Below are 13,393 nucleotides of genomic sequence, written 5' to 3' on the forward strand. Positions count from 1 at the left end.
GTGTGTTCTCTCCAGAGCCAAGTCCGTGTGCTCCATGAGTGACTTCCAGAGGCTAATGGACAGCTCGCCGTTCCTCCCTGACAAAACTCGCCACGGGGATCAGGGCCAAGACGACGTCACTCCTCCTCTGTCGCCAGACGACCTTAAGTACATTGAGGAGTTCAACAACAAGGGCTGGGACTTCCCATCATCCACCTCTGGCCCGGGTCCTGCCCGGGATGTGTGGACAGAAAAAACCTCCGAGGCCCGGGGAGGGGAGCCCGTTCCTGATCCATTCCAGCCAGCCTCCTGGTTCCTCACCACCAGCGCCACGTTGACCACCAGCACCCTGAGCAGCCCTGAGCACTGCCACAAGTCCCCGGTGAGGGGCAACGGAGCAGGGGCGACAGGGGTGGGAGTGGAGCACTATGGGGTGCACATCCTCCACAGCCCTACCAGATCTGGGGCAGCTGAGCGCCCTACTGCCCAAGACCCAGACTTCCTGTACGCCAAGGGGACCAAAGCTAGGGGCGGAGGAGAGGCAGGGGTGGGAGCTGGCGGGCCAGATGAGGTGTTTGGCAGTGGGAGGTGGCCATGTGGGCTTCTGGAGGGTGGTGGGCTGAGGACTTCTCCTAGTCAATCTCCTGTCTGCCCCACGGTAGGCTACGCCTCCTCACTGGAGCTTCAGCTCGCCAGAAACATGAGCGATGACATGAAGGAGGTGGCCATCTCTGTGAGAAACGCCATCCGCTCTCCACCAGTGCCTGTTGTCCGGGACACAGCCTGCCAGACCAACGGATTCACCACGCGAGGCACTCAGACCACCCAGACCATCAGTGTGGGTCTACAGACGGATTTGCTGAGGAACCTGACCAGCAGCCCCCACCGCTGCCTCACCCCGAAAGGTGGCAGCACGCCCATCTCCTCGCCGTCACGCAGCCTGAGGAAGGTTCAGTACTCTCCTGTGGTCCAGAGCAAGTTTGAACGCCCCTGCTGCTCACCAAAGTACGGCTCACCCAAACTTCAGCGCAAACTGTCCACGTCCAGCAAGACTGATCTACCCAATACCAGCCGCGCCCCCACCCCCACCACACCCCAGAAGGGCAACAGTGAGTCGGCATGGGCCCGCTCCACCACCACTCGCGACAGCCCCGTCCACACCACCATCAACGACGGCCTCTCCAGCCTCTTCAATATCATCGACCACACCCCTGTGGTCTACGACTCCATGCAGAAGTTCAACAAGTCCCCCAGTCGCTCTCGCCCCACCCCGCCCTCCACCACTGAGCCCAGCCCTGCTCACGGGGCTCTCGCCACGGACCCCAGAAATGTGCAAGAGTGTTTGCGGACTGCTCGAGGGCGCTCGCCCAGCCCCGTGCAGCTGATAGTGGAGACGCAGGGGGACAAAAATCCAGAGGTGGTGAGCATACGGCAGGACCTGTCGGCCCCGCCAGGCTACACGCTGGCTGAGAACGCAGCCCGCATCCTCAATAAGAAGCTGCAGGAGCAGAACTTTAGGGAGGAGAGGAGGCTGCAGGCTGGAGGACAGAGCAGCCACAGCAGAGACAGCAGCAGGCAGGCCGACTCAGACAGAGGACAGTCTGGATGTATGGAGGTAAATATGCAGACGCACTGGATTCATCGCTTCATCATTCATTTGATCTGGGGCCCATGTTTTATGACGCAAAGATATTTATGACTTTGCCTCGGATCTCCCTTGTAATGGTTGACGACAAACTTTAAAGGATGTTTGATTGATCAGAAAAAAAAAAGCTAAGCAAAAAAATCAGCTGCATTATATTGTGCAAGATCACTAAAATGTTCATGCTTTTTTCTCAGATCGAAAGCACTGACTGATGCAATGGTAATGTTAAAATATTTAACCCTCCTCAGTAATACTGAACTTTCCTTCAGCTCTGCATATAGACTCTTAAAGGGTTCTTCTTCTTCTTCTTCTTCTACTTCTACTTCTTCTTCTGTATTTTCCTCTTCGCTGTAGTGACCTCCTTGTCGTTTGGCTTTTATTTCTGTGCGTTAATTATCACTCAGGCCCGACCGAATCATCATTCATGAATATAGCTGCAGCAGTGAAATTAATGATCTCACAGTAATGATCGAAGTGGAATTATAGTCGCAAAGTTGCATATTTAATCATTATCAGCTCCCTCTATTTCATTGCTCAATCAGAATTTTAAGTGGGACCTCATTTTTGAAGCAACCTGATCTTCCCTTTGCCAAACTAAACCAAGAAAAGCGCTCATTTTACTTGATGAAATCAGCGCTCTGGCACATCGGTCGGGCCATTTCTGACCACTCATTCAGCTGACCTGTGGGACAAATAAATGATAGATCCATCCAACCATCTTTCTGGTCATGTTTAAATGATGAGAGAAAGGAAAACAGAAAGGAAAATGAATCAGCGTACTGTATGTACTGGCACGCCTTTTTTTTTTTGGCCGTCCATAGAAAGATTAAAACTCCAGAAAAGTATGTCATGCTGTACTAAAGCCGTACATTAGAACAATGTACCGCAGACAGACTGTATATTTAAAACCATTATATGTGCAGTAAGCAACATGATCCAACATGTGCTGATTAATATGCCCATTAACATCAAGGTTTCACCAGCTGCTGTTCACTGATCTGCAGAACAGACAGAATAAGATTAGTAAGATTTTTGTTTTTAATGGATGATGGTGGAGTGTGTGTTTCCTTCACTCATTCATCGAGCGATGCCGTGACTTCTGTGGACAATTGTCAGAGCTCAAACAGAGCAGAATAATGGATTGCGATGGTAGTTCAGCACGCAACATGTCAGTATTGTAATATAGACCTGTATTTGGATCATTTTACTCTTGCTTTTTGTGCTTTGAATGGATGGATACACACAGAAAAAAAATGTTTGAGGAAAGGGGGAATATCATAAAAGATCCCCAACAAAACATTTAAATTCACAATTGGTAAGAAAATTAAAAAATAAGTTTGGTTTAGGGATGGGCAATATGACTTAAACCTTGTATGATGATCTATGTCATTTAATATTGCAATATGTATCATGATACAGTAAACGTACTTGAAGTCCAATTGAGAGACCATTTACAGGTAAATGGTAATATGTATGTTTGTTTTTAGCTAATCTGTTGAACTAGGCCTGCAACTAGCAATTATCTACGATTATGTTGCATTAATCTTACACATCATGTCTATTTACAGGTCTTGGGAAGTACTATTGCATATGTAAAAGACTTGTACAAAGCCCTTTGTGGCTCCAGAGGGAACTCCTCGTCTCTGCTTAGGGCTAGCTGCTCAAGGCTACCTTAGCCGCCACCATAACACATGAATCTCTGACCGAACTGTCGGTGATCAATTTTGACAAGGAAGAAAAATGTGACATCTCTGGTTCTGCTGCATCAATTCTGATATTTATTTTTTTTACTAATGCAAATCCGAGATATTCTTTAAATCGTTTACCCTCTAAAACATCAGAACATTTTGAAAAATGTCCTTCACTATTCCCTCGAGCTCACAGTGACGCCTTTAAATGTTTTTTGTTTTTTTCTTTTTTGCCCTTTGTCCATCCAAAACCCGGAGTTATTCCATTTACAATCATATAAAACAGAGAGAAGCAGCATGTCTTCGATTCGATCAATTGACTAAGTCGTAGGATGAATGACATACCTGTTAAATCTAGGTACTTCATCATATTCAAGAAAATAATATTAGTAGTATAAAACAGTCCTGCACATTGAGTCGCAGCATTACCCACAATGGCTTAATACAGCCAGTAATATAAGCGATAGCTGCCTCAGTAGAAATGAGTGTATCTTGTCATATTGCCCAACCCTGTTTTGGTATATACTTGGCTTTTCATACTGCATGTTTGATGATCTCCAATACCACCTGACCGGCCTGTGTGTATCTATACCAAGGTGTTTTTTCCAGGTCTAAAGTGAATGTGTGTGTGCTTACTGCTCTCTGTGTGGTCTGCAGGCTGAAATCAGCCGCCTCATTTCTCCTGGTCAACCTCTCTGCCTTTGACATGCCAGACTTATCGTGTATCTCCTCTTCTTCTTTGCCCGATTTTACCGATTAACATTTCCCGCTCTATCTTCCTTCCTCCTCCTCCCCTCTCTCTTCCCTTCTGGGCTTTACCTCTCCCTCCTCCTCCTCCTCCTCCCTGTCCGCTGTGCTCTGATCCAGAACCACACTGTCATACTAACAACTCCTTGGGGACTCTAACTCTGCTTGTCTCCGTGATGTAAGTTCCTCCTCTTCCTCCTCCTCTTCCTCTACAACCTTTGGCGGTGGGTTCACCAACCACACGGACCTCTCACCTCACGCCCTGCAGACCTCCCCTCCTCCTCACCCTGTTCATTAATGCATGCTTCACAGGACAGCAGAGTGACAGTGTGTGAAGCCGTCGGAGTGGTGTCAAAAGTTGTGGATGGTCATGCATCTGTTTTGTTGTGTTAATGTGCGCATGCTCAGTTTATTTGATATGCATAGACCATCTGTTTTTTTAAAGGACCATACTGGTATTTTTGCATGTTTTAGTCCATGAACCATAAATCATGTCTACTATGTTCCAGTACCATACCATGCATTTTTAGATAATTTGATTTAAATTAAATCCCTGTCAGGACGGTATGAAAATCACCAACAGATTTGCATGAGATAGGTAAATTACAGTGAACTTTTATTAAGCTATTATTGGTATCAGTGAGGTCCATCGCAGCTGAGGGCAGCAACTGTTTCGATAACTCTTTTGTCTAATCGACAAAAGAAAATGCAAATTAATGTTTTTCATCTACTAATGTTATATGAATATTAGGAGTATATTAGGACTTGGGTGGCACCGGTTCTCCAATCAGGTGCCATTAAATCATTGCAGCAGAAGAGGGTGCATCAATATGACGTTATTAAAAGGGCACAAGTCAAACCTCAGACAAACAAAAACAATGTGGAAAATAGAAATATTTGTTTGTTTTATGTAATAACCTAATGAACATTAAAATTGAATCTCTTCGATGGGGATTTTCAGTTAGAGGCTTTATGTACGTCAGAATTTGCTTGCAACTTTTCCACCTAAGCCAAGTGTAAAAACCTTTGCGATATTTCAACTTTTTCTTTACATTTATGGAACTTTCTCAGCTCTCATTTGTTTGTAAAAATAATTCCCATTAAAAATGTCAGTGTGAGCTAATGTTAGCTAATATTAGCAATTTTACAAAGAATATTTGGACAAATGTGAACTTTAGCTCCACTTACTGTCAAATGTTAGCTTAAGCCACTTCCTTGCTTGCTATCTTCTCAGGCTAACTAAATTACTGTGGTTGAAAACAGATAACATGGACATTAGCTAGCAAGTGTTACCTAGAGCTGATGCTAATGTAGGTCGCTAATAGTGACCGTTCTTAGAGACAAACCTTAAAGACCAACATTAAGCAAACATCAATATTTTGACAAAATAATGTGAATTTGTTGTTAGCAAGACTTTAATGTGGGGTTTTCCAATGAGTACTTAAAATGACAAAAATGGATTTTAGATAAGATTAATCTGTGATGTTGTGATGGCAACATTACTTTGATTTCATTCAATTTGTGTATACAATTTGTCATTAATTGGATAGATCCTGTGAAACCACTGGTATGGTCCTTTAAAGCAAACTCACAGAAAAAAAGACAACTCTTTTGGATGTTTCACACATTCCTCAGCGCAGGAGGACGTTGTCTTTTTGGGCTTCATACGGCCTTATCTGGATTATTCTAACATTGTGTTTCTACCAGGTCCTCCTCTTTTTGTCAACATGTGTGCGACTGGATGGACTGTGATGTTTTACTTTGTTTTATTTCACTTATTTGTCCATACAGCACTTTCTTTCCTCTTCTTACAGTTTCCCCCTCACCATCTCTCACACTAACCAGACCTACCCCCAAAAGATTAACTGATGAAGACGGCTGCTAACACTCATCACTCCCTGTGCACTCTCACCTCTCTCGTTTATGTGTGATTTCTGGTGGAGATTAACTGAATATTCTGGTACACTTTGCATGCTTAGAGGAAAAGTCCACCTTGGGATACACTTCTGTGCTGTTAAATTTCTCACCGTGAAATACATACCAGCAGCTATTTTGGGATAAAGTGCTGGAAATTAGTTTTCTGGTGGTCCTGCTTACCGATTCTGATATTTCCCAAAATGCCTTTGAAAAAATGTGAGAAAATCTTCCTGAAATTTTTGCTTATATTTGTTGATTACAAAAATACCAGAACCCCTGGGTTTGTTCCAGAAGTACATTACAATTATGCAAATTGGTGTCCGATCCATTCCTCTAGACAGGGGTGGGAATTAAAAAAACAATATAGCATTGTTATTTATTCCATATCTTGTGGCATTTTCTCATTCTCATAAGTTTGAGATGAGTTAAACACAATCAAGTAGACAGACCGAGCCAGATGAGATACTCTAAGTCTAAATATGGGGTTAAGAACACCTTCTTATGGTGGCCCTGAGAGCTCAACACACTGCAACTTAAGAGAGCACGTGCAAATAGACAAAGCACAAGCAAATTCAGAAAAAATCTTCATCAATTTGACAACACATGCTGCAAATACTCATAATACAAGCAAATACAGAGTCATGCTGCAAGTAGCACAAACAACAGAGGACACATAAAAGTGTTGAATCCAGCTGCAACAAACTTGTTGTTCAATACTTTTTGACACTTGAAGTTTAAAGCATTGAACAATAAGTGCCTCCCATCTGGGTTCAACACTTTTATGTGTCTCCTGGAAACACTTCCGTTGTCGTCTGTGCTACTTGCAGCTCCTTTCTGTATTTGCTTGTGTTATGAGTATTTGCAGCACATATGCTGTCAAATGATGTTTTCTGAATTTGCTAGTGCTTTATCTATTTGCATGTTTTCCTAAGTTGCAGCATTGAGCTCTCGGGGCCACCGTACCCTTTTGCTTTTTTGAAGAACATTATTAAAAGTATTGGAAGAGGTAAAGAAGAGGCTGTGGGTGGATATCATTGACAAGGGAGAAACAGTTAAGGAGTTTCAGCCTATTCAACAATGTTTTTTTATTGAGCCCAATATTTTACAAAGTCCACTGCAGAGTACTGTAAAACTTCAAAAGTACAATAGGAAACCCCTTTTACAATGGAGTCCAAGTGTTTTAAGGTGGATTTTTCTTTTAAGGCCAAGCATCCACAGAGAAGTCAGGGTTGATGTGAATTTGTTCACGTTGCTGTTTTCAGTAGCCACTCTCCTGCACACTGACTTCCTGTACACATTACTGGTGCATGATCTGTGGTGTTGTGTGACTTGATGTATTAGCATCACATAGGAAATGTTGTATTAACCCACAAGCCGGCCATTAAACGACGACTGTATTTCCGGTGTGAACACTATGATTTATTGATGGAGACGTCTGTTTGACGCGGACGCCTCCGATCCATCTCTCTGACTTGTTTTCCTGCCAGTTCATGAAACTTCCTGCAGGTTGTGTAACACACCAGTCACTGGTGGATCCAGCCGTCCATCCATCTGACTTATTTTTCCTTCGTCTCATCCTCTCACGCCACCGCAGCCTGACTGCCGTGTATTTTTAGCAGAACTAGATTGTTGCTTTGTGGGCTCAATGTCCCCCATCCTTCAGCTGAAATCTAATGCCTGGAGATGAACTATTTATAAATCAGGCCAGTGGTGTGATGTCCCGGTGTGATCGCTCACCCAGTCACACTCTGACATCATTCTGAGTGGGGAAGAAAAAACTCACCCACAAACACTTTCCTCTCTTCTTCTTGATCTCTTTTCCACACTTTTTCGTCTCCATCCAGGGGACAAATGCGTAAGGCTCTCTCTGGTTTCAACATCATTAATCTGTGCACGTACCACAGCGGAAATATGCACACACAGCGTTGAACCAGATTCATAAACCCCTACGTTTGCATTATTCTGTTAAAAACCTCAGTCATCATGAAATTGTGCCCACGTGCATAATACATAAACACATGTGTATGCAGCCATGTTTAGACGTAAAGCGGGACAGTTGCTGTGTCCTCTAACAGCATTAAACGTATGCGTCTGTACACACCTGTAGATGCTGTGAGCACACTAACAGAAAAGTGTTGATTCAGCTGTATGGTAATGTGTGAGGCTGCAGTTTGTGGAAGTGTTTGACTGAATTCTGTCGTGAAAAGGCTGCTCCCTTTGCATTTCACGGATGTCGTGAGTCATGTGGGATGGATGGTAGAGATGGAAAGATAACCTTTTATTTACTACCTGCGTGATCAGACAGCTAAAGATGGTTGTACGACTGAAGAGTTAAAAATACCTTTCGTTTACATTAAAGATTGTATCCATTAGATCTGGTTTAAATTAGCTTGAACGATGGACTTTGGCGGACATGTGATGTCCATGTTTGGTTTTTAGGAGCTTCCATGTGATTTATGGGGGCAAGACAGATATATCAGCAGTTTCAGAAAAAAAAGTTGTAATTATGACTGTTATTTTGATGTGAATGCTATTTTCAAGTTGGAAACTGGTCATTATGATTATGTCCCCAACGTACTTGTGGTGTTGGTGCAGCTTGTGTCAATCACTGGTAGTGAAAACAGGTGTGAGTGATTCAGTCCTCTAAGTGATTAAGCGCTGACAAGTTGTACAGGGGAAAGTGAAACCTGTCTGCAGCATGAGACAGACTGCAGATCTTTTTTTCACTGCAGGCATTTGTACTTGTCATAGCAGGATAAAGAAAAAAAAAAGCATTAACGATGGCTCCATCAAGTGTCTCAGTGAGGCAGCATGTGCAACACCAGGATCCTGGGAACCCCCCCCCCCCCCCCAAACACAGCTGTTTTTAATGTTGTCAGTTACACTTGTGCTTTTCCTGCTGTGATAAAAGGTCTATTAAAGTCAGTGCTCTTGTGTGAGTAGGTTAAGTTTCAGCGAAAACAAAGACATTTTGAATTAAGTTAATTGTGTATCCACTGACCACCTGCACCTGTTTAGTTGACCCCACTGCTCGCCTGAGCTCATGCGAGGCCGAGAAGTTGAAATACCAGTTACCAGCGTGTTGTGTTAAGGGGGTTATGTGGCAGTTTGATGGGAGGCTGCAAGTTTCATTTGTCGATTTTGTTCCGGTTTTAAGTTGATTTATTTGTACTTTTTGTTTCATCAGCATTCATGTCGACAAAACACCACTTTAAAAAAAAAAAATGTGTATTTAAACTAAAATATTTCAACTAGATTGTGGCACGGGACTCCTCTACAGCACAGGACCCATCTTAGTTGATACTGTAATTCAGCTCATTTTAATAAGAATTTGCAACCAATTCATAATGCAGTGATTAGCAACACTTCTCAATACACCACTAAATGTAGCCTCAAATCAATCTGAAGAGACGTAGCCTTATAAGCACTTGGTGAATTGAAGAGGAAAAGATAAGAAAGTTAAGAAAACTCAGCCGAAGACGTCATGATTCCATTTAACCATTGTTTCAACATTTCAATACATTTTTCCCGGCATGTATTAGGTCTTACTCCAATTTAAGCATCAATTATATGTAACCCCGACTTCTACTAAACTTTGTACTTTTCAACCAACTGTAGCTGTAGCAACTCTCTTCTTTGTTTTCCAAAATTTACCACCACTGAGTTTGTGTCAACAGCACTGAGTTTGTTGTGAAATAAATCCTCAGAGGTCGGTGACATCATTTTAAAGGTTTACCACATGACAAAGAAGAAGAACTGTCTTCCTCTGCAGAATAACTGGCCATAATGTCACCAATAAAAGCAACAAACAGTGTGATATATGGCATATAGAGATTGATGTTCCTATGATGGAAGAAAAAATAGGAGTTTCAAAATAAAATTACAGTCACATTCCCTCCTGAACATTTTCATTTTCTTTATTTCATCAGTTTACTCAGGTCTGCGTGCACCTGAAGTTACACCTAACCTCAGAGCATCCTTCTTTTTTTTTAAATTTTATTTTCTGTCTTCAACATTCATCATTCATCCTTTTTGTTTGTGCACCTCATTTTATACATTTTTCCCCTGCTCACTCTTTTCTCACTGTGTCATTCATGTCTCTCTGTTGAAGTCGGTTTCCCTCTGTGCCGACCGGCTGCAGGCGCCTCGCTGCCCTCCCCTCTCTCTGACAGCTCCTTGTCATTGGCAGGACCTGCCTCGCTCTCCGGTGGCTCCGCCCCTGGACTCCTGCTTCCTGAGACCCGCCCGCCCGGCCAACCGCAGACCCCCCTCGCGCTGGGCCGCCCGCTCTCCCTCCTCCTCCCCCAAGTGGAGCGAGGGCTCGAAGAGGAGGTTCACCTTTCCGCCGCCGGGACACTGGAAGACCATCCTGGAGGGCGAGGAGCCGGCATGAGTCCGTCCTCTACCTCCTCTCGCCCTCTTCCACCTCAGCCTAAAAAGACCCAGTACCTCAGAAAACCCCCTCCCCCCCCAAAAAAACTAGAGACTCCCTAAGAGACAGAGCCTGACAGGGGAGGGGGGGTTGGGATCCACCCAGTAGCACCAGCTGACCATCGGGGAACCAGAACTTCTATGTAGAAGAACCTGGAATGTACTGTATCTCATCAAAAGAGACATAAAAACATTTCCATAAGAGGTGCCTGCACACACTTGAGTTAATCATCACCCCACATGTGTGTATATATGTATTTAATACATACATATATATATATATATAAATATATATATATTTTAGTAACTTTAGTAAATGTAGTTCTGCTGTTGCATTTGTTTGAAGTTTACACCATTTTTTTTCTCATCTGTTTCTACTTTTCTTTTCTATGTGGTTTACGTTGTCCTGCATCAGTTCATGCTCAAACTATTTTTTTTTTAAAAGAGCATTCGTTCATTTTTTTTTTTTTTTTCTGTTGCCAGCCTCTGAAGCTTGACTCGTCTGTTTAGTTTCAAGGAGAGGAAGAACAACACAAGCAAACAAACAAACAAACAAGCAAACACACAAACAAACTATAAAACAACTTCTGCTTCATCGGGTCTGAAGCAGAGACACATGATGTCATTTCTGATGCTAATGTCCTTATTTATTTTTACGTTGGGATGAATGTTCGGCTCTGTAAACAAGTAGACGATGGTCGACAACAAACTTTAACCTTATGCATATTTGGAAGGCAGTTGTACAAATATCAGTCAAATATTTGCATGCCTTTTGAACACTAGCATGTACATATTGAGCTCTAGTCATTTGTGATCACTCAGCTCCGCCGTGGGGGAAAAAGAAAAAATGTTGTGATGGGAACTCTCGAGCTGTCGTTTTTTGTTGTCACATGATTTGCAATGACGAAAATAAAAACAGTTTTTAAGTAAATTATTGTACCTACCAGACTGTCTTTGTATAGTTGTTACTATTGGATATGAATTACTTTTTCTTTTGACAAGAAAAAGGGATTGTGGAAAAAAAAAAAAATGAATGTTTTAAATGAAAAGTCTATGTCAAAAGTCTAACGATCTATAGTCTTATGTAAATAATAAATGGTAATAAACATGAATGTGTATTTACAAGACTTCCTCCTCCTGTGTGTGTTTGCATCTGCTAGGTCATGTTTTATATTCATCGGTCCGTGATAGATTATACGCTCTTTCATCAGACCTGAGTTTGTGTTCTTGGCAGAGACGGATGCTGAACGTGTGTGTGTGTGTGTGTGTGTGTGTGTGTGTGTGTGTGTGTGTGTGTGTGTGTGTGTGTGTGTGTTGTGGTGGTGTGTGTGTGTGTGTGTGTGTGTGGATTACAGTGCGGACCACAGGATTACAGTGGGTCAGGGGGGACAGACACACAGTGAATGTGAATAAGAAGATTGTATCCTCCCAGAAGTCAAATCCTCTTGCATCATGGTCATACATGTGCCACCTTACTCATGTTTCCCAGCTTGTCACGCAAGATAAAGACCAGTAATAAAAAGGTCTGAAAAAAAACTGTATTTTAAATGTTGTAAATTTACATAATTGGCAAGTCATGAACACATTGACACTGAACACATCGTGCCGTGAAATATTCACAGACAACATATTTGTTTTCCCCCAGAATATCTGATCTTGCTGCACAACATCCACTTGCAGTGACAGCAGCATTATTAAACTGTTTATGGTTGTGTTTCTCACAGCACATGGTGTTAAGTCAGGGAAAGATCGTCGTCCGTTTCAATACAGAAAAAGTTCACAGTGATGAAACACAATTTAAATTTAAACAAAACCACAATCTTTCCCTAATCTTAATTCAAAGCGCTTTTGTTGCCTAGACTACGGTGACCCTGAGAGTTTAACACATTGCAACTTAGGGAAACACATGTAAATACACAAGCACACTGCAAATTCTGTTGTGTTATAGGACTGAATTTGCAGCGTGTATTTGCATGTGTTTTCTGAAGTTGCAGTGCATTGAGTTCTCAGGGCCACCGTACTAAACCACACATGGGAGCCCTTTAATAACGACCTATGTGTAGGTTATACATCTACATTTACATTTACATCTACTCATTTGGCAGATGCTTTTATCCACTGCAACTAACAGACGAGGGGCAACACTGAAGGGACAACACTAAAGCTTAACTTGTGAAATAATACAATGATGAATATAATTTTGAAACCAGCCTTTTGTCCAACTTCACAACTACACGAGAAAAACTTGAGAAGATAAGTGTCGCTCATATATTTTATTAGTATATTTCATTATTGTGGATGCAATCATTGTGTTAAAATGACAAACACTCTGCTCTGGGCAGTTTCACAGTTGGTTTTAACAGCGTTCATTGGTCTTTCCTGAACTGATACAGAGAACCAGACCAGATTTAGGTTGGAAACAACTGTTACAATGTACATGGCAAAAGACAACTGATATTAAATGAAAAATATGTCTTTTTGGTGTAATTTAGGTGAACTGGCCCTTTAAAAAACGTGTATAAAATGTGCATTTAAGGTGCAGGAGCCTCTTGAGTGTGATGTTGCTGCCAGCTAATACACAAACACCACAATCTTTCACTTTCTTGGTTATTTGACTCATTTTCAGCTTTTACTCTCTACAGAAAAAGACTTGAGAAGAATTCAATCTGTACATTTAAAACTGTTGGCTTTTCCTGCACAACTCCAAGCGTTTACTGGCTCTGAGGGAGAGGGTCTGATGGTTGGAGAGAGGGAAAGAGGGAGTGATAAAGAGGCAGAAGCACAGAGCTGAAGGCCTCCGTATACCTTTCACAGCTCTAACGATGAATCATTAATGCGGCCCGACTGCACGCTGGGAGCTGCTGATGGCACAGAGTGGGTCAGCGGAGGGAAGAAGAAGATGCTCTGCTTTTACTTCCATTTGCCCTGAGAGAAACCCACCACTGCTGAATAATTTACACCAGCCCTGAAGAGACACACACACACA

The 13,393-nt window shown here is 42.6% G+C and overlaps 1 protein-coding gene across 1 annotated transcript in view; it reads left to right on the top strand.

The window, feature by feature from the left end:
- Positions 1-11,421, top strand: part of mtcl1 (microtubule crosslinking factor 1) — a 73,241-nt gene extending 61,820 nt beyond the window's left edge. Inside the window, exons 12-13 of the mRNA XM_022758281.1 lie at positions 16-1,594; positions 10,166-11,421. Coding sequence (XP_022614002.1) covers positions 16-1,594; positions 10,166-10,369 — 1,783 coding nt within the window. The 3' untranslated portion in view covers positions 10,370-11,421. The remainder of the gene's footprint in view (positions 1-15; positions 1,595-10,165) is intronic.
- Positions 11,422-13,393: the final 1,972 nt, after the last annotated feature.

This window comes from Seriola dumerili, unplaced genomic scaffold (assembly GCF_002260705.1).
Source record: "Seriola dumerili isolate Sdu_G_001 unplaced genomic scaffold, Sdu_1.0 BDQW01000291.1, whole genome shotgun sequence".
In the NCBI taxonomy this organism is placed as follows: Eukaryota; Metazoa; Chordata; class Actinopteri; order Carangiformes; family Carangidae; genus Seriola; species Seriola dumerili.